General features: G+C 50.9%; 10 protein-coding genes across 10 annotated transcripts; 6 read left to right on the forward strand and 4 right to left on the reverse strand.

Annotated features, from left to right (window-relative positions):
• Positions 1-283: 283 nt before the first annotated feature.
• On the reverse strand, positions 284-2,722 carry KD926_003450 (MRX complex nuclease subunit; the record flags this gene model as incomplete). Its single annotated transcript, XM_053094800.1, has 1 exon — positions 284-2,722. The coding sequence occupies one exon, from the start codon at positions 2,720-2,722 to the stop codon at positions 284-286; it is 2,439 nt and encodes an 812-aa protein (XP_052950468.1).
• A 576-nt stretch (positions 2,723-3,298) lies between these two features.
• Positions 3,299-6,755, forward strand: KD926_003451 (F-box and WD domain protein; the record flags this gene model as incomplete). The annotated part of the gene is made up of 2 exons (XM_053094801.1): positions 3,299-3,641; positions 3,709-6,755. 2 exons carry the CDS (start codon positions 3,299-3,301, stop codon positions 6,753-6,755), a joined length of 3,390 nt encoding a protein of 1,129 aa, XP_052950469.1.
• Positions 6,756-7,111: 356 nt separating this feature from the next.
• KD926_003452 (GMC family oxidoreductase) lies at positions 7,112-9,034 on the reverse strand (the record flags this gene model as incomplete). The annotated part of the gene is made up of 3 exons (XM_053094802.1): positions 7,112-7,158; positions 7,212-8,652; positions 8,711-9,034. 3 exons carry the CDS (start codon positions 9,032-9,034, stop codon positions 7,112-7,114), a joined length of 1,812 nt encoding a protein of 603 aa, XP_052950470.1.
• A 1,184-nt stretch (positions 9,035-10,218) lies between these two features.
• KD926_003453 (GroES-like protein) lies at positions 10,219-13,269 on the forward strand (the record flags this gene model as incomplete). The annotated part of the gene is made up of 8 exons (XM_053094803.1): positions 10,219-10,348; positions 10,405-10,415; positions 10,478-11,276; positions 12,046-12,077; positions 12,141-12,265; positions 12,448-12,648; positions 12,711-12,891; positions 13,051-13,269. 8 exons carry the CDS (start codon positions 10,219-10,221, stop codon positions 13,267-13,269), a joined length of 1,698 nt encoding a protein of 565 aa, XP_052950471.1.
• Positions 13,270-13,356: 87 nt separating this feature from the next.
• Positions 13,357-13,661, reverse strand: KD926_003454 (uncharacterized protein; the record flags this gene model as incomplete). The annotated part of the gene is made up of 2 exons (XM_053094804.1): positions 13,357-13,569; positions 13,623-13,661. The coding sequence occupies 2 exons, from the start codon at positions 13,659-13,661 to the stop codon at positions 13,357-13,359; spliced, it is 252 nt and encodes an 83-aa protein (XP_052950472.1).
• A 512-nt stretch (positions 13,662-14,173) lies between these two features.
• On the forward strand, positions 14,174-14,821 carry KD926_003455 (Cytochrome P450; the record flags this gene model as incomplete). Its single annotated transcript, XM_053094805.1, has 2 exons — positions 14,174-14,524; positions 14,585-14,821. The coding sequence occupies 2 exons, from the start codon at positions 14,174-14,176 to the stop codon at positions 14,819-14,821; spliced, it is 588 nt and encodes a 195-aa protein (XP_052950473.1).
• A 21-nt stretch (positions 14,822-14,842) lies between these two features.
• On the forward strand, positions 14,843-15,406 carry KD926_003456 (Cytochrome P450; the record flags this gene model as incomplete). The annotated part of the gene is made up of 1 exon (XM_053094806.1): positions 14,843-15,406. The coding sequence occupies one exon, from the start codon at positions 14,843-14,845 to the stop codon at positions 15,404-15,406; it is 564 nt and encodes a 187-aa protein (XP_052950474.1).
• A 1,476-nt stretch (positions 15,407-16,882) lies between these two features.
• On the reverse strand, positions 16,883-17,847 carry KD926_003457 (C6 and C2H2 transcription factor; the record flags this gene model as incomplete). Its single annotated transcript, XM_053094807.1, has 2 exons — positions 16,883-17,479; positions 17,539-17,847. The coding sequence occupies 2 exons, from the start codon at positions 17,845-17,847 to the stop codon at positions 16,883-16,885; spliced, it is 906 nt and encodes a 301-aa protein (XP_052950475.1).
• A 726-nt stretch (positions 17,848-18,573) lies between these two features.
• On the forward strand, positions 18,574-20,211 carry KD926_003458 (MFS transporter; the record flags this gene model as incomplete). Its single annotated transcript, XM_053094808.1, has 2 exons — positions 18,574-19,487; positions 19,557-20,211. 2 exons carry the CDS (start codon positions 18,574-18,576, stop codon positions 20,209-20,211), a joined length of 1,569 nt encoding a protein of 522 aa, XP_052950476.1.
• An 830-nt stretch (positions 20,212-21,041) lies between these two features.
• On the forward strand, positions 21,042-21,839 carry KD926_003459 (MBL fold metallo-hydrolase; the record flags this gene model as incomplete). Its single annotated transcript, XM_053094809.1, has 1 exon — positions 21,042-21,839. The coding sequence occupies one exon, from the start codon at positions 21,042-21,044 to the stop codon at positions 21,837-21,839; it is 798 nt and encodes a 265-aa protein (XP_052950477.1).
• Positions 21,840-24,648: the final 2,809 nt, after the last annotated feature.

Below are 24,648 nucleotides of genomic sequence, written 5' to 3' on the forward strand. Positions count from 1 at the left end.
AGATGGGTGTTTTCTTGGTATGTGGTTATTTATTTATATTGTCGCGGGCGGCGGATCATGTAATTATTTACTACCGTCATGCGATATTTAACTTCATGAAAGACCGGTGAGCAGTACGGAACTCGAGAGCTTTTCTATTTCACGCTAAATCAACATAAGAAATTTCCTTGCGGTAACAGGTAACGCCAAAAATGCAACTGAAATGAGCAGTCGGACTACAAACCATAACCCTATACCCAAACCCTTCCCCGCACATGCCGTGCTTCCCTAAAACCACAACAGCCTACCTACGTCTACTCGAGCTAGGCATAGGTTCAAAAGCATCGTCGCTGTCGTCATCAATATCCTCACTCACCACGCTGACATCTCGCTGTCGAGTTGCGCGGGTTGGCCGTTTCGACGGACTAGCTGCACTGGCTTGTGAGCCGGTGAAACTCAGTGTCGTCTGAGTTTGCCGGCCTCGTGCGGACGCAGCAGCTCGGCGGGGCGCGGGCGCGGTGCCTCCTAATGTGTTCGAGGATGGGGCAGGGGAGGGCGCAGCGCGGCCACGACGTTGGCTGGTGGTTGGTTTTGCCGGCGCGGCAGATGCCTTGGATCGAGCCTTGGTGGGTGGCTGTTTCACGAACAAGGACTGCGAGTCATTGTCGTCTTCTTCGACGTCAGACAGGGCCTGTGCTGCACCTGTATCGTCGTCATCGTCATCGTCTAGCATGATCACATCGTCCTCTTCGCCTTCGTCGTCTGAGATGGCTCGTCGGCCTCGAGATTTGGTGGTTTTGGCGGGTGCCGCTTTCTTCGTGGATGCTGCCGCGGTCTTGGTACTCGTGGCGGCTTTGCGAGTACTGGTGGTTGTTGCTGCGGCCCTTCCACCGCGACCACGACCTCGACCTCGTGTCGATGTTCGGCCGCTAGGTGGTTCGGCGGTGCCGTCTGCCCCTGCTTCCTCCGCGTTGGGGTCTCCACCTTCGTTGTCGGAGTGAATGAGCGCACCCGGTTCGTCTTCCCAGGGGCCGTCTAGATCGCTGTCCCAGTTCTCGGGTTTAGGCTTGAAGCGCTTCTTCCCGCGCGTGCGTTTCTTGACACCCCGTGAGAACATGTCTTCCATTTGAGTACGGTATTTGTCCATGGCTTTTGAGAGCGAGCTCTCCACGACCTCTTCGTCCTTATCCTCGTAGTCGCGGTCCAGAGACATGAGATGTTTCATCTGGCTGTCGAGCGACTCGTTGACGAACATTTCCATAGCATGTTTGTCGTCCTTGTCGATGAACTGGGCCACCGCGTCCCCGAAGGAATTTTGCGGGAGAATGCTTAGAGACTGCGCCGAGAGGAAGTCGCGTACTAGTTGTTCGACCTTCACGGTGTCCAGGGTGGCGAGGTGTGAAACCGCGGCTTCGTCGACATCATCGTCCTTCTTGCGAGTGGTGGTGTTTTTCTTCTTGCGGTAGAACTGGACCACGTCGTTGACATTGGCAACTTTGCCGACGAACCGGTTGGAAAATCGCTGCGGGTTCTCGCAGTCGAAGCTACCACCCTCGGGTGTGGAGATCTCGACACGCAATCGCACAAGCGGTAGCGGGACCTCTTCTTCCTCGTCTGCTTCGGTGCCCTCTTGCGTTTCTAGCCATTCCGCTTTCGCTTCTTCGATCAGCTCCTCCACGATTCCCATCAAGAATCGTGTCACTTCTGTGCGGTTGTTCTCTTTGCGGGCTAGCTTCTGCGCTCCCTTTTCTTGGGAGAGAATGATCTCTTTCATGGCGAATGGGCGCACGGATTTTAGACGGATAGGCTCGCATTTGAATTCTCGTCCCGTAACGCTGAGGATGGCCACATGTTTTGCGATCGCTTCGCCGGGGACTAGAGACGTTGCGACCGACGAACCGGGTTGCATGACGTGGAATTTTGTTTCGGGGTTGAGTCGGGGGTTGATGAGGCATTCGTGTTCGTGGCCCCAGATAACTAGATCCAGGAATTCAGGCAGAAAGTTCTCGGGCAGGTAACCGGTTTCAGTGTATGCGTGGTGGTTCTGATGGACAGACATCAAGTTGAACCAGTCATCCTTTTGGATCGACGGCTGGTAGAATTTGACTTTGCCGTCGCGAAACGTGCGGAATAATCGCTCGTCGCGGACATTGCTCATGCCGTAGAGCGCTAGTTTGGTACGCCCCTTTTGAAGCAAGACCGGCTTGATGTGAATGTTATCCGACTCGGGAGTCCGCCCGTAGTAGTTCAGCAGTCCCGAAACCTGCAGCAAATCCAAGGCGGCGAGATGGCCTTCGCCGGACGGGTCGTCGTGGTTGCCGTGGATGGAGAAGATTGGAATCGCCACGTTGATATCCAGATCCTCATAGTTGACGTGGTTGAAGGCTCCTTGGAAGTTCTCGCTCGCGTCGCTGAGCATTTCAATCTCGCACGGCTTGTCTCCCAGGCAGTTCATGCGAATCGAACGCATCACTTGATACATGGATTTTCGCGAGGGCTTGTTCTCATGGAACAGATCACCAGCTAGGAGTACCATGTCCACATCTTGCTCTTTGGCTAGGCACATCACCTCGTGGAAACTTTTCCAGCTGTCATCGCCTCGGATGGGATCACGTTCATTGTAGCCGACATGGTTGTCGGTTGAGACGAGGATGCGGATGGTTTCCGCGTCTGGACGGATTAGCAGGGATACATCGTGGCGAAGAAGAAGATCCGCTTTTAACTCACTCCCTAGATCGAGCATTTTGGTATTCTCAAATACGGAGATCGAAGATGTTGTAGTTGTAGTAAATGCCGGATATGATGGGTCAATTTAAGCTGCGCGGGCCTTCAGTGGGCAAGTGCTGCCTGAAACAGGCAGAACACGATGTTCGACCAGATGGTAGATTTCTGCGGTCTCAAAGGCCCACGGGGAGTTTATCATCTGTCCATGAGACTACGGAGTACAGTTCATGTACTCTTCACCCGAGATGAGGCACAACGATGTCACTGCCTTCTCTGCCCTTCCCAATCGGGTTCTGCGGCGGCGCGTCATCACGTGCCCGACACGCGCCTGGCCGGCGAGACGTGATTGGTGGCGACGTCGTTCTCCAATCGCCTTTGACTCACGCCTCTTCTTCCGCTCCCTTCTGCTTCTTCTCCTTCGCAACCCCTCCTACTCACTCTTTCTCTCTCTCACACCTTTTCTCGTCCCCTCGAGCGCTACTTTTACCTTTGTCCTTCCCCTTTTCCGGCTCACTTCTCGACCTCTCGACTGATCCAGACACTTTTCCTGGTTCAGTCGCCTACATTGATCCCCATTACCCCGCGAAACCTTTTTATGCAACCAGAGCCCGCTGCAGTATTTGACCGGACGCAACCAGACCCTTCCCCCAACGAGTCGCACTCAAATACCCAGCATGGACATGATCTGTGTGTCGACCACTCACGCTCCGGTCTTCACCGTGAGTCCGGAGGCCCTGAAACCGTCCATGAGTCAACGACGGGCGGGGATCAATCGCCCCTGAATCCGGTTCCTTCCGGTTTGTCAACGCCACCCGGTGATAGAGTTAGTCAGTATGAGAACGCAATGGGGCAATCATCCAGGAGGCAAGACGATCTTGGATCCCAAATGGTGCCTTCGTCCGATCACTCGGACCTGTCCCTGGACGTTTTCCCGAACGGTATGTGGACTCGTCGGTCTTATCAGCCTTAAAGGACAACCAATCATCTGACTGTATGGACTTATAGAGGTTCTGACTCACATCCTTTCGCATCTTCCACCGTCATCATTGTCGTCGATCGCATTGGTGTCACGACGATTCCACAGCTTGGTTACAACCCCTCATGCCTGGCGGATCGCATTCTCTCGTTTCTTCCCTGGTCCGTATACCACCGAAAACGGCACTCGACTCATTGGATATGATCAACCGGAGACTTTGACGTCCGACAAGCGCTTCTTCTCTAGATTGACTGCCTTGGCATCCTGGCGATCCGAATACATCCTCAGAACCCGTCTCATCCGATCCCTGTCCAGAGGCAAGCCCGCTTCGTTCGAGCCTTCAAAGAAACATGGAACTGTTCGCACAGCGAACGTGCGCAATGGGAGTGCGATCGCAACCTACACCTCGCAGCTGTTGTACCCTGTGAGCCATCTACATGGGACATTTGGGACGGAGGTTGCCAAGAAGGAACCTCTGTTCATCCATGGAGCTTCTGAACAGGGCATCGCGTCGGCCAGTGACCCGTCCAATGTAAAAGTTGGCACGTGGGGTCTCTCCGACCATCAGCTTTTCCGACACTTTGCAGACCTGTATCCCGGTGATGCCGAGTATGGGCTGGGTTCTGGGAACATGGTTGGTCTGCCAAATCAGATGGATGTCAGTCAGCCATATGGTATGATTTACGGCGAGGGATGTCCTCAGGGACGCAGTTATTTTATTTCGACCACTGAGCTACGTGGGCGCTTCTTGGATCTCACGGAAACCGTCTCGCAGCCTCGGTTGGGTATCCCCGCCCTGAACATGATTACCACAGCTATCACGGCCGTCTGGATTGCCAAGTCTTCCCATGTTCTGAAGATGACCGGCGGCTTGGTGGGAATGTTGTCCGGTACATCCTCGGGTGTTCTTTCAGCCTTTTCACTGGGTCCTCATCCTACGTATGAAAAGCGATTCGAGAGAGGTCAGGTCACTGCTAAATGGGCTCTGTGCCCTGGTGTGCCTATCATTGCTATTGCTGTCGATGATAACTACTCTCCTCGACGCAACGCGCGCCGCCGCATTTGGGCTACCGTGCTCAATGCGTTGGGCGAGGTGTTTTATCTCTCGGATTTGCCACAGCAGCCTGAAGTTCCGTCGGCTAAGATGAGCCCGGAGGAGATGAACATGCTGGCTTGGAAGACTGGGAGAAGTGTTAGTTGGGAACTGGTCGAACTGAGCAGACGAACTGCAAAGCCAGACCCTTACAGTCGGGAGCCTGTTGATGGCAGCTACAGCCCTCAATCTTCTTGCGATGCGATGAAATTGAGTGAGGACCAAATCGCGGCCGAGACCCGAGAAATAGAACAGTTTCTGTCGTTCAAGCCGAAGCATTTCCGCAAAGTCTGCGAGGGATGGGACATGAGACGCGACTTGCTTGTTGATTTTGCCGGCGACGATAGCCACGGCGCCGGCGAGTCAATCACCGTCATTGCCCGAGGCATCGGCGAGCAGGAGAAAGCATCGATACGGAGGTACATGCGCAAAGCCTCACCGTCGGTTTTCCCACCACACGTTGCAGACAACTATCCTCATGGCGGCGTTGGCTTTGCTCCCTCGTCTCTTTTCGGTGGCCCTGCCACCCCTAGTCTTTCTGAGAAATCTGAAAGCTTCCCGCCGTCCAGAGCGTCCGGTCGCCTCAACGACCCAGTCTTTTCGGCCTCAAATACCGAGTGGCGGATCACCGACTTTGTCTTTGGTGATCGAAAGTCTGTCGAGATCACGACCAGTGCCTTGGATCTGTCGACCTATGCCTTGGTTACGGCCGAGGAAGATCCTCTTCTTGGGATGTCTGGTAGTTCGGCAGGCTCTTCGACTATGTCCTCCCCGCTTCCTCACATGAGGCAACCGTCGTCGCATCAGGAGATCCCCGGACAACGTGGTCGATACATGGCTGTTGGCACCAACACTGGTCTTGTGATGGTTTGGGACCTCCGATCACCGACAGCTAAAAACTCTGAAGTCATCAACTCCGTCAATCCAGTTCGCATCATCCAGACCGAGTCGCCTCAAGTATCTTGCGTCGCGCTGTCCTCTCTCTACCTGGTCCATGGTGGAAATGACGGACTCGTACAGGCTTGGGATCCACTAGCGTCATCCACGCGCCCCATTCGAACCATCAATTCTCGCTTTTCCACCCGCGCTCGTCGTCGTTTGATCCAGGCGGAAGCATCCGTCAATGGCGTTGGGAATAATTTCTACGCTACAGGGGCCATTTGTCTGGATCCCGACCCGACCGTTCTTCGAGGAATGGTCGCTCTCGGGACGCACCTGCGGTATTGGGCATACAGCTCATCTGCTGCCGATCAATACAAGTCCGGCAAGCGTCGCCTGCGTCGTGGTCCCAAGGGTGTAAACTCCACGTCCGAGGGCCAGCGATTCAACACCAGTGGTCGTGGGGCAATCTACGACCACATCCAGGACGAGAAGGTTGAGATGCAACGACAAGAGGTAGCAGATCAAAAGGCGAAAGCCCACTTGAGCAACCGGTTCGGTATTGATCTCTTGGGTCCAGATGTTAGCGAGGACCAGGTTATCGCATACGCTCAGCTGCTGAGCGAGGAGGCATTTGCCAGTGAGGCCCTCAAGCATGGCGATATGACTGCTAGTTCTATCGTCAGTTCATCCTCCAGTGATACCATTGGCCGCCGCGATAGCTCCTTCGCCCCGGATGAGCTTTCATCTTCCTCGTCCCCCTATGAAGACCCCGTAGGTGACGACCTGGCTCCCGACATCGCCGAAGCTATTCGCCTCAGTTTGCTTGATGAAGGCCCGAAACCGTTTGAGTCTGACCCTTTCACCTCTAATTCATCGTCCAAAGTCTGGGAAAGTCAGCACCACGTCGACGAGTATCCTTCACCGCCCTCTGACCAAGGGGTGGGCGAAAGCAGCCGTGTGCAAGAACTCACTGATCTTGAATTCGCCATTCAATTGAGTCTCGCTGAGAACCAGCCGCAGGTGCAGGAGGAATTTCCATCCCTTCCCTTGTCTAGCTCTCCCGATAAGGGGAAGGGCAAGGGCAAGGCCCGTGCGTTGTAATATTTTTCGTTAAATATTTTGTGATGTTGACATTTGATCTAACTTTTTTCCCTCATGCTTGATGCATTTGTGTTCCTAATACATCTCGGCTACTCTGCAATTTGTCATAAATAGTGCATTCATCTATCTTATTTCTTATACCAAGCATCCACATCGTTTCTAATGCCTAAGAAAAGTTGATTGTTCTCGGGTCAGCTGGTCTCACCACTACCATGGATTTGGTTTATGGGCTCTATCGAAAATCCCGAACTCGTCCATTTCGATTCCCTTCAATCCCCCCACGGTCACAAATCAAAATAATTTAATGGTTGACAACAATAATTACAGGTTGCTCCAACAGCAAGCAAGTCCCACCTTTAGCAATTACCGGAGATATCACAGGCAATTTTCTCGGCAAGTGCATCTAGAGCAGTATTAGCGCTTCATCTTTTTGGCTTCTCAGAACGTCCCACTTACAGACGGTCGACATGGGATGTCCCGGCGGCAGCAAAGGGAACGACGAGCTGTCTGCCACACGCAACCCATGAACACCAATTACCCGGCCCTGTGCGTCTGCTACGGCCATCGGATCAGTCACCTTGCCCATTGCGCAGGTGCACGACGCATGCCAGATGGTATTGAAACTCTTCTTAATGAACTTTTCGATTTGTGCGTCTGTCGATACCTGCGTTCCAGGAATCTGTTCGTCGCCAATGAGGATATTTCTCATTGCCTTTGTGTCGAAGAATTGGCGAACACGCTTGAAGCCAGCAACCAGAATGTCCACGTCAGAGGCTTCGGCAAAGTAGTTCGGATTGATAATTGGGGCCACGTTAGTGTCGGTTGAAGATATTGTTAACGTTCCCCGAGACTCAGGAGCAACGAGAACAACAGCCAGAGCAGCGTATTGGCTGGTTGCATTAGCTGTGACCTTTCCTGCGGGTAGCGGAACTGTGATATATTCCACCTCAGGCCAGTCGTCTGGGTAGGCTTTTAACCTGTCGTGTGTTTGATTGCCCCAGTCTGCTCGGAGAGACGGCGGTATCTTCTCGAATGCCAATGCCTCGGTGTTTGACCCCGTCAACATGCCTGCAGCGTGCTCGGTAAATAACCGAGATTGCTTTGCGGCAAAAGCAGGGTTCGTTAATGAGGACATAGTCAGAACATCCACTTGGTATCCGATATCATAGACGACATGGTCCTGCATTCCTTGCCCCACCCCCGGTCGGTCAGCGATTATTGAGATGTCCAAAGATTTCAAGAGATGTGCTGGCCCAACACCAGAAACCATCAGGAGTTGTGGTGATCCAAACGCTCCTGCGCACAAAATGACTTCTTTTCGAGCCGACAATACATACTGAAGACCTTGCACTTCAACAAGGACACCAGAGGCTGTCTTCGTGTCGTTGAACAATATCCGCTTCGCCATCGCCATAGGATAAACCATGAGCTTCGGGTTTTTGAGCCCCTCGCGAAGGAATGAAGTTTCAGAAGAATCCCGGGTCATCGTCTCGGCGTTCAGGGTGAATGTCCCATACGAATGCCCAATTGCCTCTCCACTCATGAAGCCCGGGATTTCAGGGATCCCCGCCTCAGCGAAAGCCTTGATACTCCAAGTGGTGAACGCCTGTGCATAGTTGGGGTATGTAACCGAGAGTGGCCCATCATCACCTGCCGCTGGTGCGTCATAGACTGGCGTGGCATTAGGAAACCGCAGATCCATATTAGGCTCGCTGAAGTTCACGCTCTTCTTGAAGAACGGCATGAAGTTCTCCCATCGATAGCTATCATCCCCCACCATATCGGCCCATCGACCGTAGGTTCCCACTGTCCCGCGTTGGTACACCATTGAATTTCGAGCGGAACTCCCGCCCAGAGTTTTGCCCCGGGCATAATGGATTGACAGGTTATATGCGTTCTGAGGTCCAATGAATACGTTACCACGACGATTTCCCTATTGTTTCAGGCTCACTTACAGGCTGCGGTGTCGTCGCATATCCCCAATCGATCAAGGGTTGCCAGTCATTCAGTTCTCTGCTCGAGTATATTCCCGTGTATGCTGGTACTTGGCTGAGATTTCCATTGCTAATCTCGTAGAAGGACCCGGCCTCAATCACGGCCACTGTGCCCGCAGACTGCTGGACTAACCTTGTAGCAAGGGTTAGACCTGCCATTCCACCACCTACCACAACATAATCGTAGGTTGCATTCATCCCGGGGATCCCGAACGAAGAACCAAGGAGTGGGCTAGTCTGGGCCAAGGAGGCCAAAAGGCCAAGTAGGGCGGTCTTGTAGATCATATCGATGACTCCCGCCGTGGTAACAAAGGTAACGAACAGATGTATTCCAGCGCTGAGAAAGCACAGAAGGTGCAGAGTTCTACTTGGGCTTTAATCAATCTTGCCAAAGTCACTCGGCACAGAATGGGCAGAATTGGGGCAGAGGCTCTGACACCAATGCCTTGGATCTCGGATTCCCGGAGTCATGTCGGTTCTTTGAAGGTAGGAGCGAGCCAGTGATGACTTCCATCCCTTCGGGCATGTGCCATCTCGGTGAGTATCAAGTAGGGCTTACTCACGAGGCTGAGCCACCGTGATGATATCTAACTCAACATGCGACTATATTGGACTCACCCACCGGGCATGCGTCGGATTCCATCGTATAGGTGAAATACCAATTTGACCGATCAGAGAGCAGTAGATGTCATCCGTCGTGTAACCTTGACCATACGAGCGAGGAACATCCCTGCCAGGGGTTAGATGTGGTATTGCTTTTTTCGGTACCAGTCAACGACCTCCATGCTACGTCGCTTTTGAACTTGCCTAACGCTGTACAGGATTTTCAATCCGTGGCCTCCGAGGCTGAGATTGCACAAACCCCGTAACATACATGTTTCTGTTATTGCTTTTGTTTACTGATTCTTTGAGCGCAATGGACAAAACAGTCAAATGGTATGTATTGTATACCATGCATCAATTAACTAGTGCTATTCGCTGAGATTCAACCCTATCAACTATTGACAGATCATTAATGCGATCGATCACAAGGCGACGTTCTGTCAGCTTGTGCTGTCCAATCTATCTTTGACAAATTACTAGTATAATCGATGGCCATGATACCTGGCCTTTCTGGAGCACGGTGGTGAGGTCAGTCATATCCACCCATCCAAGACCCCGATGAACTAGATTCAGTAATTCCGACAAATACGTCACTTTAAAGCGAATCAGGTTCAAACTTCTACGTGCTGAGAAGTACTCTCCTCAGATGTACCCTGTAGATTGTACAAGGGTAGTACACATCTCGGAGTTCTCGTCTTCGCGTTTCAAAGTCGCTCCGGGACTCCGATTTGGCGCGTTGCACCGATCCATTTACCTAGGGGAAGAAACTGTTATCTAAATTTAGCTGGTCTATAACTACTCCTTCGATTCCAGACGAAAATGTACCCATCTTGGTCAACAATCAATCAACCTCTTCATTCGCTGCCATGCCTACTATCACCGTGTTCAGGGGCCAAAGCGACGGTGTCGCTGTGAAAGGCACCACCACAAAGCCAGATGAGCTTGTTGGTGACAATGTCCTGTTGAGGGTGACTGCATCTGGGGTGTGTGGAACTGGTAATGTCGTCGAATATTCTTGCATCAAAGAAGTATTTGCTAATCACCCTCTACAGACCTTCGCTATGTAAGTGTCAATGCGTCCTCACAAACAGGGACCACTCCCTGGAATCAACTAACCAGTAAAAGAGAACGGCCCCTATGGTCTTAGGCCACGAGGGCGTCGGGATTGTGGAGGCCGTCGGTCCAGTTTGTCGGTCCCTGAAGCCAGGCGATCGGGTCGGCTGGGGCTACGAAGTCGACAGCTGTAGTCACTGCATGCACTGTGTCCAGGGAACAGAACAATTCTGTCCCGGGCGCAGTCTCTACGGCATGGCCAACCACGACCAGGGAAGTTTCGCCTCCCACGCCATCTGGCGCGAGTCCTTCCTCCACAAGATCCCAGACGGGCTCAGCGACGAGGAAGCCGCACCATTACAGTGCGCCGGCGCGACCACCTTCGCCGCGCTCGAAAACATCCGCCCCGGCGACACCGTTGGGATCCTCGGTGTCGGCGGCCTCGGTCATCTCGCCATCCAGTTCGCGTCCAAAATGGGCTGTCGCGTCATCGTTCTCTCCAACTCAGAGCACAAGCGCGACGAAGCCATGAGCCTCGGCGCGCACGAATTCGTCGCTATTAAAGACGCCACCCAGTTGCAGGCCTCTTTGCCCTTGAACAGACTTCTCGTTACAGCTTCCGTACCCCCCAGATGGGATCTGATCCTCCCTATCATGGCGCCCCAGTCCACAGTCTACCCGCTGTCCGTCACACAGGGAAACTTCGAGGTGCCGTACATAGCACTGATTCTGAAAGGCATCGCCGTGAAAGGATCGCTTGTCGCGTCGCGGAACCAGCACCGCAAGATGCTGGAATTCGCGTCTTTGCATCAGGTGAAACCGATCGTGGAGAAGTTTCCCATGACTGAGGAAGGTATTAATCAGGCTATGGGTAAGTTGGCAAAGGGTGAGGTGTATTATCGGGCTGTGTTGGTGCCGGTTGATGCGTAGCTGGTAGAAGTCTCTCAATGGGGTTTATGAAGTCGGCATGGAGTTGACACGAGCTATACTCTCCTCTCCTTTCTCTCTCTCTAAAAGTAACAAAATCCATACAAACTTTCCCGAACATTCAAATCCAGTCCAAGTCAAGCAGGGAGGCAAAACCACAGATCGAAGTAAAGATAACGAATCACGATAAAGATAAAATCATGCCATAGTATTGTGGTTTATATCTTCAACTAGTAATTAAGAAGTATAGCAAATGCCTTTTTCCCCCTTTTTCTATCCATCTCTCTTTCTCTTATTCTCCCTTTTGCAATGACTCGAGGGCCGAAGCCAGTAAGGTAGTTGGGATGGTCTCACAAGGCAAGCTCGTATCACAGCATATACATTCTATAGGTATACACTTGTGATGAAACCATGACATTATTTCATTCTCCAGTCCCTCAATGACGAGAGAGATTTCCAGCACCTCAAAATTTGGCTACCTTAAATTACAATACAATAAAGCATTAGAATATCAATTATTAGAGCATTCAGGAAGGAGAGATAATAGCTATTATTTATTTATTTAATCAAGTTTATTGTCCATATCGAGCCCTAAAGCTATGACAGACCATATTCCATGAACTCGAGGCCAGCAGCTTGCTGCATCTTGTCCCTATGTGTTCCTGGGGCATGCCCCCTTCCATGATCATTCTAATCCTTTTCCTCGCCCCAAGCCGCCTGTATGCGCAGGGCCTTCGAGCCTCTGGTGAGTGCTCTCCTTGTGTTTTTGGAGCAGGGTGGGTGCAGCCTAAGCTAAGAGTCCGCTTAGGCTACCCTCCTAGCTACCCTTCTCCTGTCCTGTCTGCTTCCTCCAATGCTTCCAGTCCCCATTCATTGTCTATCTGGGCTCTTTCTGCCACCCGCTGCGGATGCCCCCGAGGAAGAGCTACACTGGTACTGGCCAGGAATTGTAGTAGAGCCCCAGTAGCCTTAGGCTCCCCGAGAAGTCTTCCTTCTGGACAGTCCTCTGCAGCAGTAGGTTTCATAACTGTACCTGGCTCAAGGAAAATTGGCCCACCGTGGGGGCCAAGTGAGTCGATTCCGTCTATCCATCCATGCCCAACTAACCTCGATAGTGTCTACGACCCGGCCGAGATTCTGAATCCCTATTTCCAAGGCCAGTACTGCGACCCTTTCAGCTCTCAGGCCGATCCTTGTACACTGGGAAATTACGCCGTCTACGCGATCAATGTCACCGGCGTAGCTGACATCCAGGCTGGACTCGCATTTGCGACCCGCCACGGCCTTCACTTGGTTATCAAGAACACAGGCCATGAGTAATTACACCGTCTTCTTCCCTCCCCCACCTTTCTATCCTTGGTGCTAACTATGTCACTAGCCTGCTGGGGAAATCCACCTGGCGAGGGGCTCTGTCGCTGTGGACCCACAACATGAAAAACCTTGACTTTATCGACAGCTACGTGGGCGACAGTCCATACACGGGATCCGCAGTTCGCATCGGAGCAGGTATCATGTTCGAGTACCTTCTCCCTGCGGCGGCGGCTCGAGGGAAGCGTGTGGTGAGTGGGACGTGTGGCACCGTTGGGGCAGCAGGGGGCTACACGGCGGGCGAAGGACATGGCAGTCTGACTTAACTGCACGGCATGGCAGCAGACAGCGTGCTAGAATGGGAGGTAGTGACGGCGGCAGGCGAGCATCTGACCTTGACGCCCATGCAGCATCCGGATCTGTATTGGGCCCTCAGTGGCGGCGGCGCAGGGACCTTTGCCGTCGTAGTGTCAATGACCACCCGCACGTATGATGATGGGCTCATGAAAGGCACCGAGTTTACCATCTCCGACACCAACATACCTGCCTTCTGGAACACCGTGGACCTGTTTCAGTCCAGCTTAGCCCCCGTAGTAGATACCATAGCCACGCTGACCTATCTCATCTAGGGCACGGAGCTGGTCGTCTTCGCCGCCGTCATCCCGGGCAGCGAACCGGCGCTCATCAACAGCACAATAGCCCCGATTGTGCACAGCCTATCCAAAGCAGGAGTTGCCGTCAACATCTGCTGCCGCTGGATCGGCTGAGTTGCGGCTTTCAATCTTCACCAGTTGCAGACGCGAGCCATCTGCCTTGGGTAGGCCTTCCAGCTCTTTCACATACTCTGCGGTTGTGTCGCGGACGCTGCCAATGACAGTATGCTTTGGCCGAAGCAGAAAGGTTTCTACCAGCGTGCGTCCGATTCCTAACTTCCGTCAGATCAATCATAGGCAGAGTCGACACAGTACTTGCCTCGGCTGACGCCAGAAATGAGCACAACGGTGTCGTCGGAAACAGTCATAATGGCTGGAATGTGAATGGATGGAGAAGGTCGGGTGCGAGTCCGTATCGAACAGTTTTGCGGCTTGCTTGATTGAATTGAAGAATCTCGTTTGGGATAGGATATAGAGCCGAAACCTGGCTCACAGGTCTGGCTAAATAGATATCGAGCTTGCACGAAGACGTGGTGCTCTCGATGCTTAAATGGACCATTAATAATGATTATGTGAGGCCCAGGGCTGTTTCATTGTCTGCTTTGAAATCGGGCGCTCGGGAGAGGAAGTAAATCGACCCCTGTATCTTGTGCTACAGTACAAGGGCCCAGTCTAGGATAGCCCGGGGTGCATCCTAGAGCCCCATCCCTAGTCCAGGGGTGTCGCTAGTGCTGACAGCTCGCCAATGGGCAAAGAAATACGGGCAGCCGCATATTGTGCCTCATCCAGACGCAGGCCTTGATAAATGTCTGCCTAGCCAGCACCGGATTTCTCCTCCCCTTTCCCCCCAAGGACTTACATTTCTTCTTTGTCATTGACCATGAGCAACGCAGTCACTCCCACTGAATGGTCACCGTTCGCGGTGCTGGTTACCGGCGTTGCGGTCTTGGCGCTGCTTCGCGGGCTGTACCTCGTGGTGTACAGGCTGCACCTTAGTCCACTGGCTCAATTCCCTGGGCCTAAACTCGCGGCGCTGTCAAGCTGGTACGAGGCGTATTATGACCTGATCAACAAGGGCCACGGCGGCCAATTAGTCTTCCAGATCAAGCGGCTGCACGAGCGGTACGGCCCCCTCGTGCAGGTCGGGCCGAACGAGGTCCACATCGATAATCCGGATTACTATACCGAGATATACAGCATGGCATCACCCTCCAAACCCATCGATAAACTAGTATAGTATAAGCACCGGTTTGGCATGCCTGAGTCGACAATTAGCACGGTTGAGTCGAAGCACCACCGCATCCGCCGGGCGGCCATCGCTCCTTTTTTCTCGCGTGCCCGCATCAGCGCTTTGGAGGGCACGCTGACGGACGTCATTGAGCGCATTTCGCGCCGGCTAGCGCGCGAGTACGCCGGATCTGGGGCCGTGACCAATGTATGCGACATGTGGGGGACACTGACGGCCGATGTTGTCTCGGAAATGGCCTTTGCTCGCTTGACGCGCTTCGCCGCCGCCCCGGACTTCTAGTCGCCTTACTCGTATGCCCTAATGGGCTGGGTCTACGCCGCCTATTATACCACCCACTTCAGCTGGATCATGCGCATGGCTCAGTGGATGCCAGATACCGTTATGGGGGCTTTGATACCATCCTTCAAGCCTATCCTAGATTATCGCGTGGTAAGTGTTGCCCCTGGTCGCGCCGAGAATGCCAGCGTACTTCGCGGCCAACACATTGCGATGCAGGCCATCCAGCGACAGATCCGAGATGTTCTGGCGGGCAATAACGTTGAATCCAAGGAGACTACTCATCCCACAATATTTACAGACATTCTGCAGGCCGAGCTGCCCCCAGCGGAGCTCTCTTTCCATCGCCTAACGCATAAGGCGATGAGTGTCAGCGGAGCAGGCATCGAAACCACTATGTGGACATTGTCTGTGGCCACCTTCCACATCCTCTGGAATCCCACCTTCGAGCAGCGGCTTGTCTCCGAGTTGGTAGAGGCCATGCCCGACCCGAACCAGATTCTCCCTTGGGTACAGCTAGAGAAATTGCCGTTTCTATCGGCCGTCATCAACGAATGCGAGTGCAGCACTCAGTTATCCTCCCAGTGACATATGCTAATATTTCTGATTCCAGCCTTGCGACTATCACTTGGCTCATCTCAGCGCCTGCCACGCGTACATCGTAACCAGGACCTGACGTATGGTAAGTGGCAGATCCCTGCAGGAACGGCCGTCAGCATGGACAGCTACCACATCCACGCGAACCCGAACATTTTCCCGGATCCGCACGAATTCAAGCCAGAGCGGTGGCTGGGGGACCCGATGAGCTTCGACGGGAAACACCGGCTGTCCTACTATTTGACGTCTTTCAGTCGGGGATCTCGCGTGTGCATAGGGATGCATCTTGCCATGATGGATATATGTACGTGGCGTTGGCTACGATCTTCCGTCGGCACAAGCTGGTGCTGTTAATCAATCTCGTCTAACCCATTGACGTAGTAGGGGTCCCCGATGCTATTTTTCATGCAAGCCCGCTACACTCAGGTGCCCGAGGCAAGCGGATATAGCAGTTTGGCCAATAAGGGGACGACACATTATGCCAGGAAGAAGGGTAGCTGATACATACATAGGTAGCTTCACTGACCCCACCAGACCAACAGTACTTTTGGTAGTTACTCATGTCCACCGTAACTCCTAGCGCTTTCCCCCTATCAGAGCTGCATCTCTTGCTTGAAATCGAGTTCAGGGGACAGTGTTTGAATTTGATGGTTCAAGTTCTAGACTAGGATGCGACAACAGATCTAGGTCTTTTCTTCGCCTCTCAATGATCGTGGGAGTAAATTGTGAGTGTGCCAAACGAACTCTTCAAAGGTTGCTCGCGTTCCTCTAGAATTGCCTTTCCCTGCCTCCAAAAAGCAGTCGATTTGGTCGGCCAACTCAACACGCACCAAAAGGGTGCTTGTGAGGGAGGCGGTAGAAGACTGGTCTCTCGAATGCCAGCAAAGCGGAATCAAGGATAATATACTTGTCAACTACTAACCTGCCGGTGTGTGGCTTGAACGTGGCCAGAAGCCGGGTAGCTGAGGGAGCTGTGGGTGAGTACACGGCCTCCAAATATATGTATCCGTTTAGGCCGGTTTAACCCCTCCTTACACAGGGCACTTAGTAGCAAGGAAGACCCGCATGATCTGCAACATGGACAGGTGAATCAGGATAACTTAGTATATAATCAATATTTGTCTCACTTCAAGGGCCTAGATCACTTTAATAATCGTAACTCCAGAATGAATATTCAGGGCCGTATCCACTCGGCTTCCCGCCGCCGGTGGGATGCCTGTGGTGGGATGCCGAACCACAGGCATCCCACCTCGCCGTACCCGAACCGTCTGTAGAACTTTATTGACAAAGGCTCGAGATGGGAGCATGGTTCGGTAAGCAGCCAACATCCATTGTGACTAAGTTCAAGAGCAAATATTTTAAATGATTTGGCATGTCTAATTATTAAACTCTGACAACTTGGAGAGTTGTTCTAATTATATCGTTATGGCGGTTATTTAGCGCTGGTGAAAATCAATTAGTAGCAAATTATATCCAGTCAAACGCGATACGGTCATCGTTCAGTTGCTTCGATGTATGAGATATCCACCCTTTTGAATCGCGGTTATCCCTGGACCTCTGCTGTGAAGCAGTACCTCGAATCCACGCAGATTGTTGGCCCGGTGGTGCATTCCACAATTCATCGCTATCCGGCATGCAGAATTCCAAGTCTGCTAGGGTTAAGAGCTCATTTTTCAAGAAATCGCCATTTCTGTGGGCCTTTTTCTCTGTGTGAGAGTCGACACCACGAGCACATAAACGACATACCTTGTAAAGCGCCAGGCCGAATCGTTTGATTTCTTCCACGCTCACCCACACAAGTGCCAACGGTGCAGAGGGATGGTGTTTACTGAGCATTTTCGGATAATTGAACAAGCCCAGCTGTCGGCAGGTCTCTACCAGTGCTGTAAGAATTTCGTATGCGGGGGCTGATAGTCGATAACGACAGTTCAAATCGAGGGTGGTCTCTTGTTCGGCCACAAAAAGGGCCAGTACAATATGTATAAGAATGCTTTGATAGGTCGCCATAGGCCAGGGCATTTCATTGTTCGGACATAAGGTCGATTCAGACACATACCATTCGGACTGTTACGGGGAAATGTCAGTGTGTTTAGCACATTACTGCTACCGGGGAGATCTCGCACTCTTTGAGCCTCAATAGCAGATATCAATTTGCGATGAAAGACCATCGCTGCATCGCGAGATTCTTTGTCGCCTTTGATCCAGAGTCCCATCATCACCATCGATTGAAGAAGTATACATGGTTCTTGCGGCATCTTGAAAGTCCCTCGATGCAGAAACGGCCAAGCGGGGTGGAAGTCGCGGAAGTAAATATCAATGAATTCTTGGCCTACCCACCTTGACGTGCTAGGTACAAGGCCCAGTAGGTCCATGTTGATGAGCGTTTCATTTTCTCGTAGAGCATCGACATTCTGAACGACGCTTTGTCGCATGAGTGAACAATCCGTCCCTCGGCGCTGACATCGATTACAAGGGTATCCGCCGTCGCAGCGTTCCTTTCGAGTATGGCAAGAGGTGCAAGCCCTTTGCGCCCGAGATGGCGGCAATTCTCTGTCTGGATGGTACTTCCGGACGTGACGACGTAAGAGATCACTGGAAAACAATTAGTCTTCATAGTTTTTCATGGCAATCAGGGCAGCTGGAGGTGATCATAGAGCATGCCTCCTGGTTAAAGTACTGTCACAGTAAGGACAGGGACAGCGTTCTCTTTGATTATGGTGTGACATATGTCGGTTAAGGTGCTCTTTTCGTTGATAAGTCGCATGGCATCCTGGGTAGTTGCATCTGAAAGACAAGGAAATGCTATCAAATTCCGAGCGTGACAGCATCGTGGTAACTGGCCTGTTCCGTGCCTCTTTTTCTCTTCTTTTCCCTTGCCTTTTCGGACTAAAATGTATTGGAGTTCAAATACTTAGGTTGAGCAAGAATGAAGAAAAGTGAAGAAAAGTGGAGTGGCAATGGATTCACCTCATCAGCGGTTGCTAACTAACTAATTGGCTCTCTAATATGACTAAACTCGGCATCCCACTCGGCGACTCCCGCTTCGATGAACTATAATTTGGCTGTATTTAACCAAAGAACTTTTGAGACCTTTGAACAGAAATATTTTACTATATCCTTTAATGCATACTCTATCCTGGGCAGCGACCTATACGCCGATGGCCCACTCTCTCCATTCAGACTCCGGGTCGCAAGTCATGCCCGACAACAACGCTGAATTGATTCGGAGCTACACAGCGGATGCAGAAGGCTGTACCCCTGACCAGGCTGAGTCCACCATTTCTAAGCTGCCTGGATTGTCAAATCCCCCAAGCTATGAGGTCTTCTGGGAGCCAAATGACGCCGAGAACCCCCGTCTCTGGCCACTATGGTACAAAGGCGTCAGTGTTGTGACGATGAGTCTTGGGGCAACGGTTGTCAGCCTTTTCAGTACTCTATACACATCGGGAATCTCAGGGTTGGAAGAAGAATTCCACATTTCAAGAATTGTCGGTCTTCTGGGTGTCTTCACATACCTACTCGGTATGGCTATAGGAGGCATTGTATCTGCCCCGCTGAGTGAGATTGTTGGACGGCGACCGGTTTACTTGGTCTCCTTGACTATTTTCCTCTTGCTGGTTCTTCCAAGTGCCTTGGCTCGAAATATTGAAGCCATCCTAATCGGCAGATTCTTCGGCGGTCTATTCGGCAGCGCGATCATGGGGAACTCGCCCGCTTCGGTAAACGACATTGTCTCTGATAAACACCGCGCCCTGGCGTTCGGGATCTGGTCTATTGGGCCTACAAATGGTCCTGTATACGGCCCTATTATTGGGGGATTTGTGTTCCAATATTTAGGGTGGAGATGGACCAACTGGATTGTCTTAATCATCGGTGGTGCCGTTCTCGCCTTGATGTGCTGCATCAAGGAAACATACGCTCCGGTGATTCTTCGAAAGCGGGCAGCAAGGATTCGGAAAGAAACAGGAAATGTCAAATGGTGGACTCGCTACGACGGTGGCGAGAAACTTTCGAATCGCCTCCGGACTGGTCTCGGCAGACCGTTTATCATGCTAATGACGGAGCCAATCTGGTAAGCATTACACCCTAAACCCTAGTACACTGGTATCGATGTTTGAGACTAATACGCACCTTAAATTAGTATATTCTGGGCTTGCTATGTTGCGATCGTCTATGGTGTTCTTTATCTATGTTTTGTCGCGTACCCTATCGCGTTCCAGACTAACCGTGGTTGGTCTCCAGGAATTGGTGGTCTCTCCTTCGTTGGAATTGGAGTCGGTGTCCTCATCGCCATCGCATGTGAGCCTTTCTTCCGCAAAGTTATCAATGCGCATCGCAAAGATACTTTAACCGGGGAGGTGCCCCCGGAAGCGATGGCTAGCATTGTTATTCTCGGCGCAATACTTCTCGCCATCGGCCAACTGTGGTTTGCCTGGACTTGCACGCCAAATATTCACTGGATTGTGCCTATTTTGGCCGGTGTTCCGTTTGGCGCTGGGACCGCTTGTGTTTTCATCTACGCCAGTAACTATATGGCCCGCTCGTACGGTATCTATACTGCCTCCGCATTGTCGGGAAACATGTTCTCGCGCAGCATTATGGGCGCCTGTCTTCCACTTGCAGGTCCATCAATGTATCAGGCGTTGGGGCTAAACTGGGCCAGTACTTTACTGGGCCTTGTCGAGGCGGCTTGTATTTCCATTCCGGTTATCTTCTACATATATGGCCATAGGATTCGGAAAGCGAGCCCAATGATTCAAGAGATGGAGAGAACAAAGGGCAATGGCGAAAAGTGATTTCTCTGTCTATTCCTGCCAAGAAACAGAGCTTGTGGCCATTAGAAAGCTCTATGATAGATTCTTGATTCACTGTGCATCTGATAAACATAGCATTTATTTTCAAATAGAAGTTCAATTGTCAAGACACCATTCTGCATACAGGTAACTCTATCCGAAAGATACATCTCTTCTTTCCACGTAGGAACTCGCTTGGTTTCAATTGGCGAGGTCCCTGCTGCTTTGGATGCTTAATCAGTCAGATTACTATATAGAAACCTAGCATGTGTGACATCTCATGGTTCTAATTTCTCCTTCTGACATATTTGGTTGTTTGTTAACCGATCTGCTCCAATTTAGCACGGCAAACATCTGAAATTTCCCAGAATAACAATTGATAGTCCTTTTTTCTTGACTATTATTCCAACCTGTGCCTTTGTCATAACTAAGAAGGCAAGAGTGAAACTAGTTGGTGATTACCAACAATGGTTGTTGACAAATGTAAGCTTGCCGGCATGAAAATTCCGTATGGAGCCACAATATGCGAAACCATGGGTCTTTCATGTAAATTGTGGACCTGGGAACCGCTGTTGTTACATGACATAGTCCAGGAGGGATGCCGGAGTGGGATGCCGGAGAAATAAGGTTGATTAATAAGGGGAACTATTATTCATGGTCACTCTAGTAGATTTTTAATGTTTGCAATCAATAACTAATCGCACCTAGGTTTGTTATTTCTTTACTTTATAAGGACTTCAGGATAACTCTCAAATTCGACATTTCCCAACTGAAGTTTCACAAGTTTCTCTCCCGCGAAATATCATCAACCTCCATCACAGCCCTTGCTCATCATGGCTCCTACTCTTGACGTCACCCACATTGGCACTGCCACCGCCATCCTCGAGATCAATGGTGTCAACTTTCTGACAGACCCTTTCTTTTCGCCTGCCGGGACATCCTGGGACGCAGGCCGGATCGTTCTGAAAGTGACAGAAGACCCTTGCCTTCGCCTGAGCCAACTCCCCGTGATCGACGCAGTCCTCTTGAGCCACGAAGATCACCCCGACAATCTTGACGAGCTCGGCCGCCAGCTCCTCGACGGCCGCCGCGTCTTCACTACAGTCGACGGGGCCAAGAACCTCGCACCCCGTCCCGCCGTGCACGGCATGTCGCCCTGGGAAGAGATGGACATCCTCATTGCCAACAAGTCGTTCAAGATCGTGGCGACTCCAACCAAGCACGTTCCTGGAAACGAATGCACCGGGTTCATCGTAACGAGCGAAGAGTTTGGGTATGGTCGTGAAGGTCTACCCAATGCAATCTACTTCACCGGCGACACCGTCTATATTGAAGAGCTCAATTCCATCGCCGACCGATACCATATCTGTGCTGCGGTGATGAATCTAGGAAATGCCCATGCTCCTATCTCTGATGATCCCAATAGTTCCCTCATGCAGATCACCATGGGAGGCAAGGACGGAGCCAAATTGTTTCGCGCACTCAAGGCCGATGTTCTTGTTCCCATGCACTACGAGTCGTGGGGGCATTTCACTCAATTCGGGGCGGAGCTGCGCCAGGTCTTTGAGGAAGAAGGGATCAGCGAAAAGGTTCGTTGGTTGAAAGGTGGCGAGAAGGTTTCTGTGCTGTAAATTCTTCTTTATAGACTTTTCTTTGTCACTATTTGGTAATAAAACATTGGAGATAAAATATCACTTTCTTGCAGTTAAAATGGAATCTATGGTTCTTCGTGCAATCTGTAATATTTGCCCAGACTTGAGCATGGGTTTCACATTCGGCTGGTTCAAATGTTATGTACTTACGTTGATCAGAGCTTATATTCAACCAGTAGAGAGTGGATATGGTCATCAATGAAACAAAGAATCAATCATCAGCCCCGGTGTTGATAACAGTCCTCTATCCATCAGACAATCAACTTCTAGCTGGATGTAAGAGCAACCAACTGGAATCTCATCATAGTCTTCTAGTGTACTCCACGCCACCCAAAGTGGAAAATAAGAAGAGAGCGGACCAAAAGGCCCTATGTCTTCCAGCAAGGGAAATCTTATGCTCAGGTATATTCCCCTTGCAAGGGCTATCGGGTACTCATCCAATGGGTATTTTCCCGGTTGAATGACCCTGTTTTAAACTGTGGCGGGACCAAGGTGGCAATTTCTTGAAAATAGTTCACCTTTAAGGCCCATAGTAACGGATATAAATTGGCCATTGTCACGTAGGGGTAGTATGAGTCGATGACTATCGGTATTGAGAAAGTTGCAATTCTAAATGTCTTGGTGCCAGTAAAGCTGAGAGGAATTTCCCAGAAAGGATTCCCATTCATCGAGGCGAAGACATAAGATTATACTAGTATGTCGTGCAAGCAGTTATATGGAGCTTACACTAATGAGAAGATAGCAATCTCTATTCCACAGTATCTGGGTTTTTTCATGACGCAAAGCGCTATCCCCTGAAGACCTCTAGATAAACGATGAAGCGCCGGTTGAATTCTACTGCTCAGGACTCATATATGCACGCCGCCAGTCGATAGTCCGTAGACAGTTTCAATCGTAATTTTCTCATTGGATATATTGGTTGCCACAGTTTGAAGCCTGTAGCTCAGAGACTAGAGGACTATTGGGGTCGTGTTAATTCGGTGACCTAGGTATTTAAGCCGGGAAGCACATAGACGACTGGACATTCCATGTCTTGTTGATATCTAAGGTAACTAGCACATCTAATCTTCCAAATTCTCTCACTGTGCTTTGAATAAGACTTTCCATCTCGCTTGGGACGGCGACATCTGTCTTGATGAAGATAGCCTTTCCGCCCCTTCTCTGGATTAATTCGTGAGTATTGATATCGCTCTCCTCAAGCCATTGCATATGAGCTATTGCTCTCAGGTCCTCACAGACAACAACAGCCCCTTCTCGGGCATATCGTAAAGCTATAGCACGACCCAGTCCAGAGGACGAACCGGGTGACTTTGTTTGCAAGGCGCGAACCCATATCTTCGTTTGAATAAATGGGTATAATAGCGATACTCATCAATATCGAAAAGGATATATATAGTCCAAACTATTAAGAGTTCTCCTTCAACGGTTCTTATAGTCTCATTTATCAGCCACTTAATTTTACGATCTACTCCGAAGTAGCGCTAAATTGCCCCACTTTATACCTATGCAATATGATCTCCGCACCTGTTGCCGACGGTGGAAACCCGATGGGATGGTGTCGGAGGTGATTCGCCAGAAATAGCAACGGGCTTTTCGGCGTTAAACCTGCCGTCTCGCCTTTCCTCCATACGAAGTAACTGTGGGTGACGGTGGAATGGCCATGGTTGTGCGTGGCCTTTGGTCTTAAAAGCGTGTCCTTTCCACGCTGCCGATCGCTGCCTTGAGAAGTCAGAATTGACTATGCCTAATTTGTCTTGGTGTGTTAGCTGGGTGCAGGGATCAATGTAGTCGGTGCGTACATCAGACGTACCAACGAAGCATTTAAGAACAATACCATGAGCTCCCAAAGATGCTCATCGCCTATTTTCCTCGGGCAGTGTAAGCCGACCTTTTTTCGCAAGATGTCTCGATCTAAAGCAAATGACGCCGACCAGGTTGATTGGAATGCCTTCGTCCAGCAACCTGATAGCAAAGTTCAAGGTAATTTCCAAGATTCAACCAAGAGAGCGATTTTGAACGTGAAGCGAAACTTCCAGAGGTATGTCATTTCCATACAGAGGCTTAAAGGATTCTACCTTACAAGTCTTGTAGGTTTTTATCTAAGCTTAACCCGCCTGACTACATATACTGGATGAAAAATATCACTCTTAGAGTGATAGAGGGATTCCTTCGCTGGTATCTCAGTACGCATAGTATGGCTTACCAGTCTGGGTTTCTGGTCTTTGCATGCTATTTCTGGATTCTTTGGTGCGAAGAGATGGGCAGTCTTTTCAATTATGAGCTTAGACGCAATATGACTATGGCAAGTCCCCGCCTAGCAAACCAGAATGATAACTAACTGAAACAGCTTGTATGCACGACGCTAACCGACGAATATGAGCTTGACATGGGAGCCAAGACACAGCTACCTGTTAATATTGATTATCTGCTCTACAAAACCTATCATCTGATAGCCTTTACTAAAGTGAGATTCGCAACTGTGCGATGCCGGCATCAACACAGCTGCCTGAGGAAGATGATGGCATCAACATCTGCACGACCTGGGACGTTAGTCGAGTCAGGTGGGTATATAAGAGGTAATGACGCTTTAAAATGGAAAGATATCGAGCTCTACATGGTCACGCATCCAGAAAGCCCGGCATGTCAGACTCTACTTATGAAAGTGACGCACAGGTTGAATAAGGGCAAACGAAACAAGGGCGTTTCTTAAGTTACTGTCGGTTGACTTGGTCATTGCCCTAAGCAGATATCCTATCGATTCAACTGAATGTAGGTATATGCTCGGTGG

This window comes from Aspergillus affinis (assembly GCF_023601865.1).
Source record: "Aspergillus affinis strain CMG 70 chromosome Unknown NODE_182_length_50336_cov_87_903958, whole genome shotgun sequence".
NCBI lineage: Eukaryota > Fungi > Ascomycota > Eurotiomycetes > Eurotiales > Aspergillaceae > Aspergillus > Aspergillus affinis.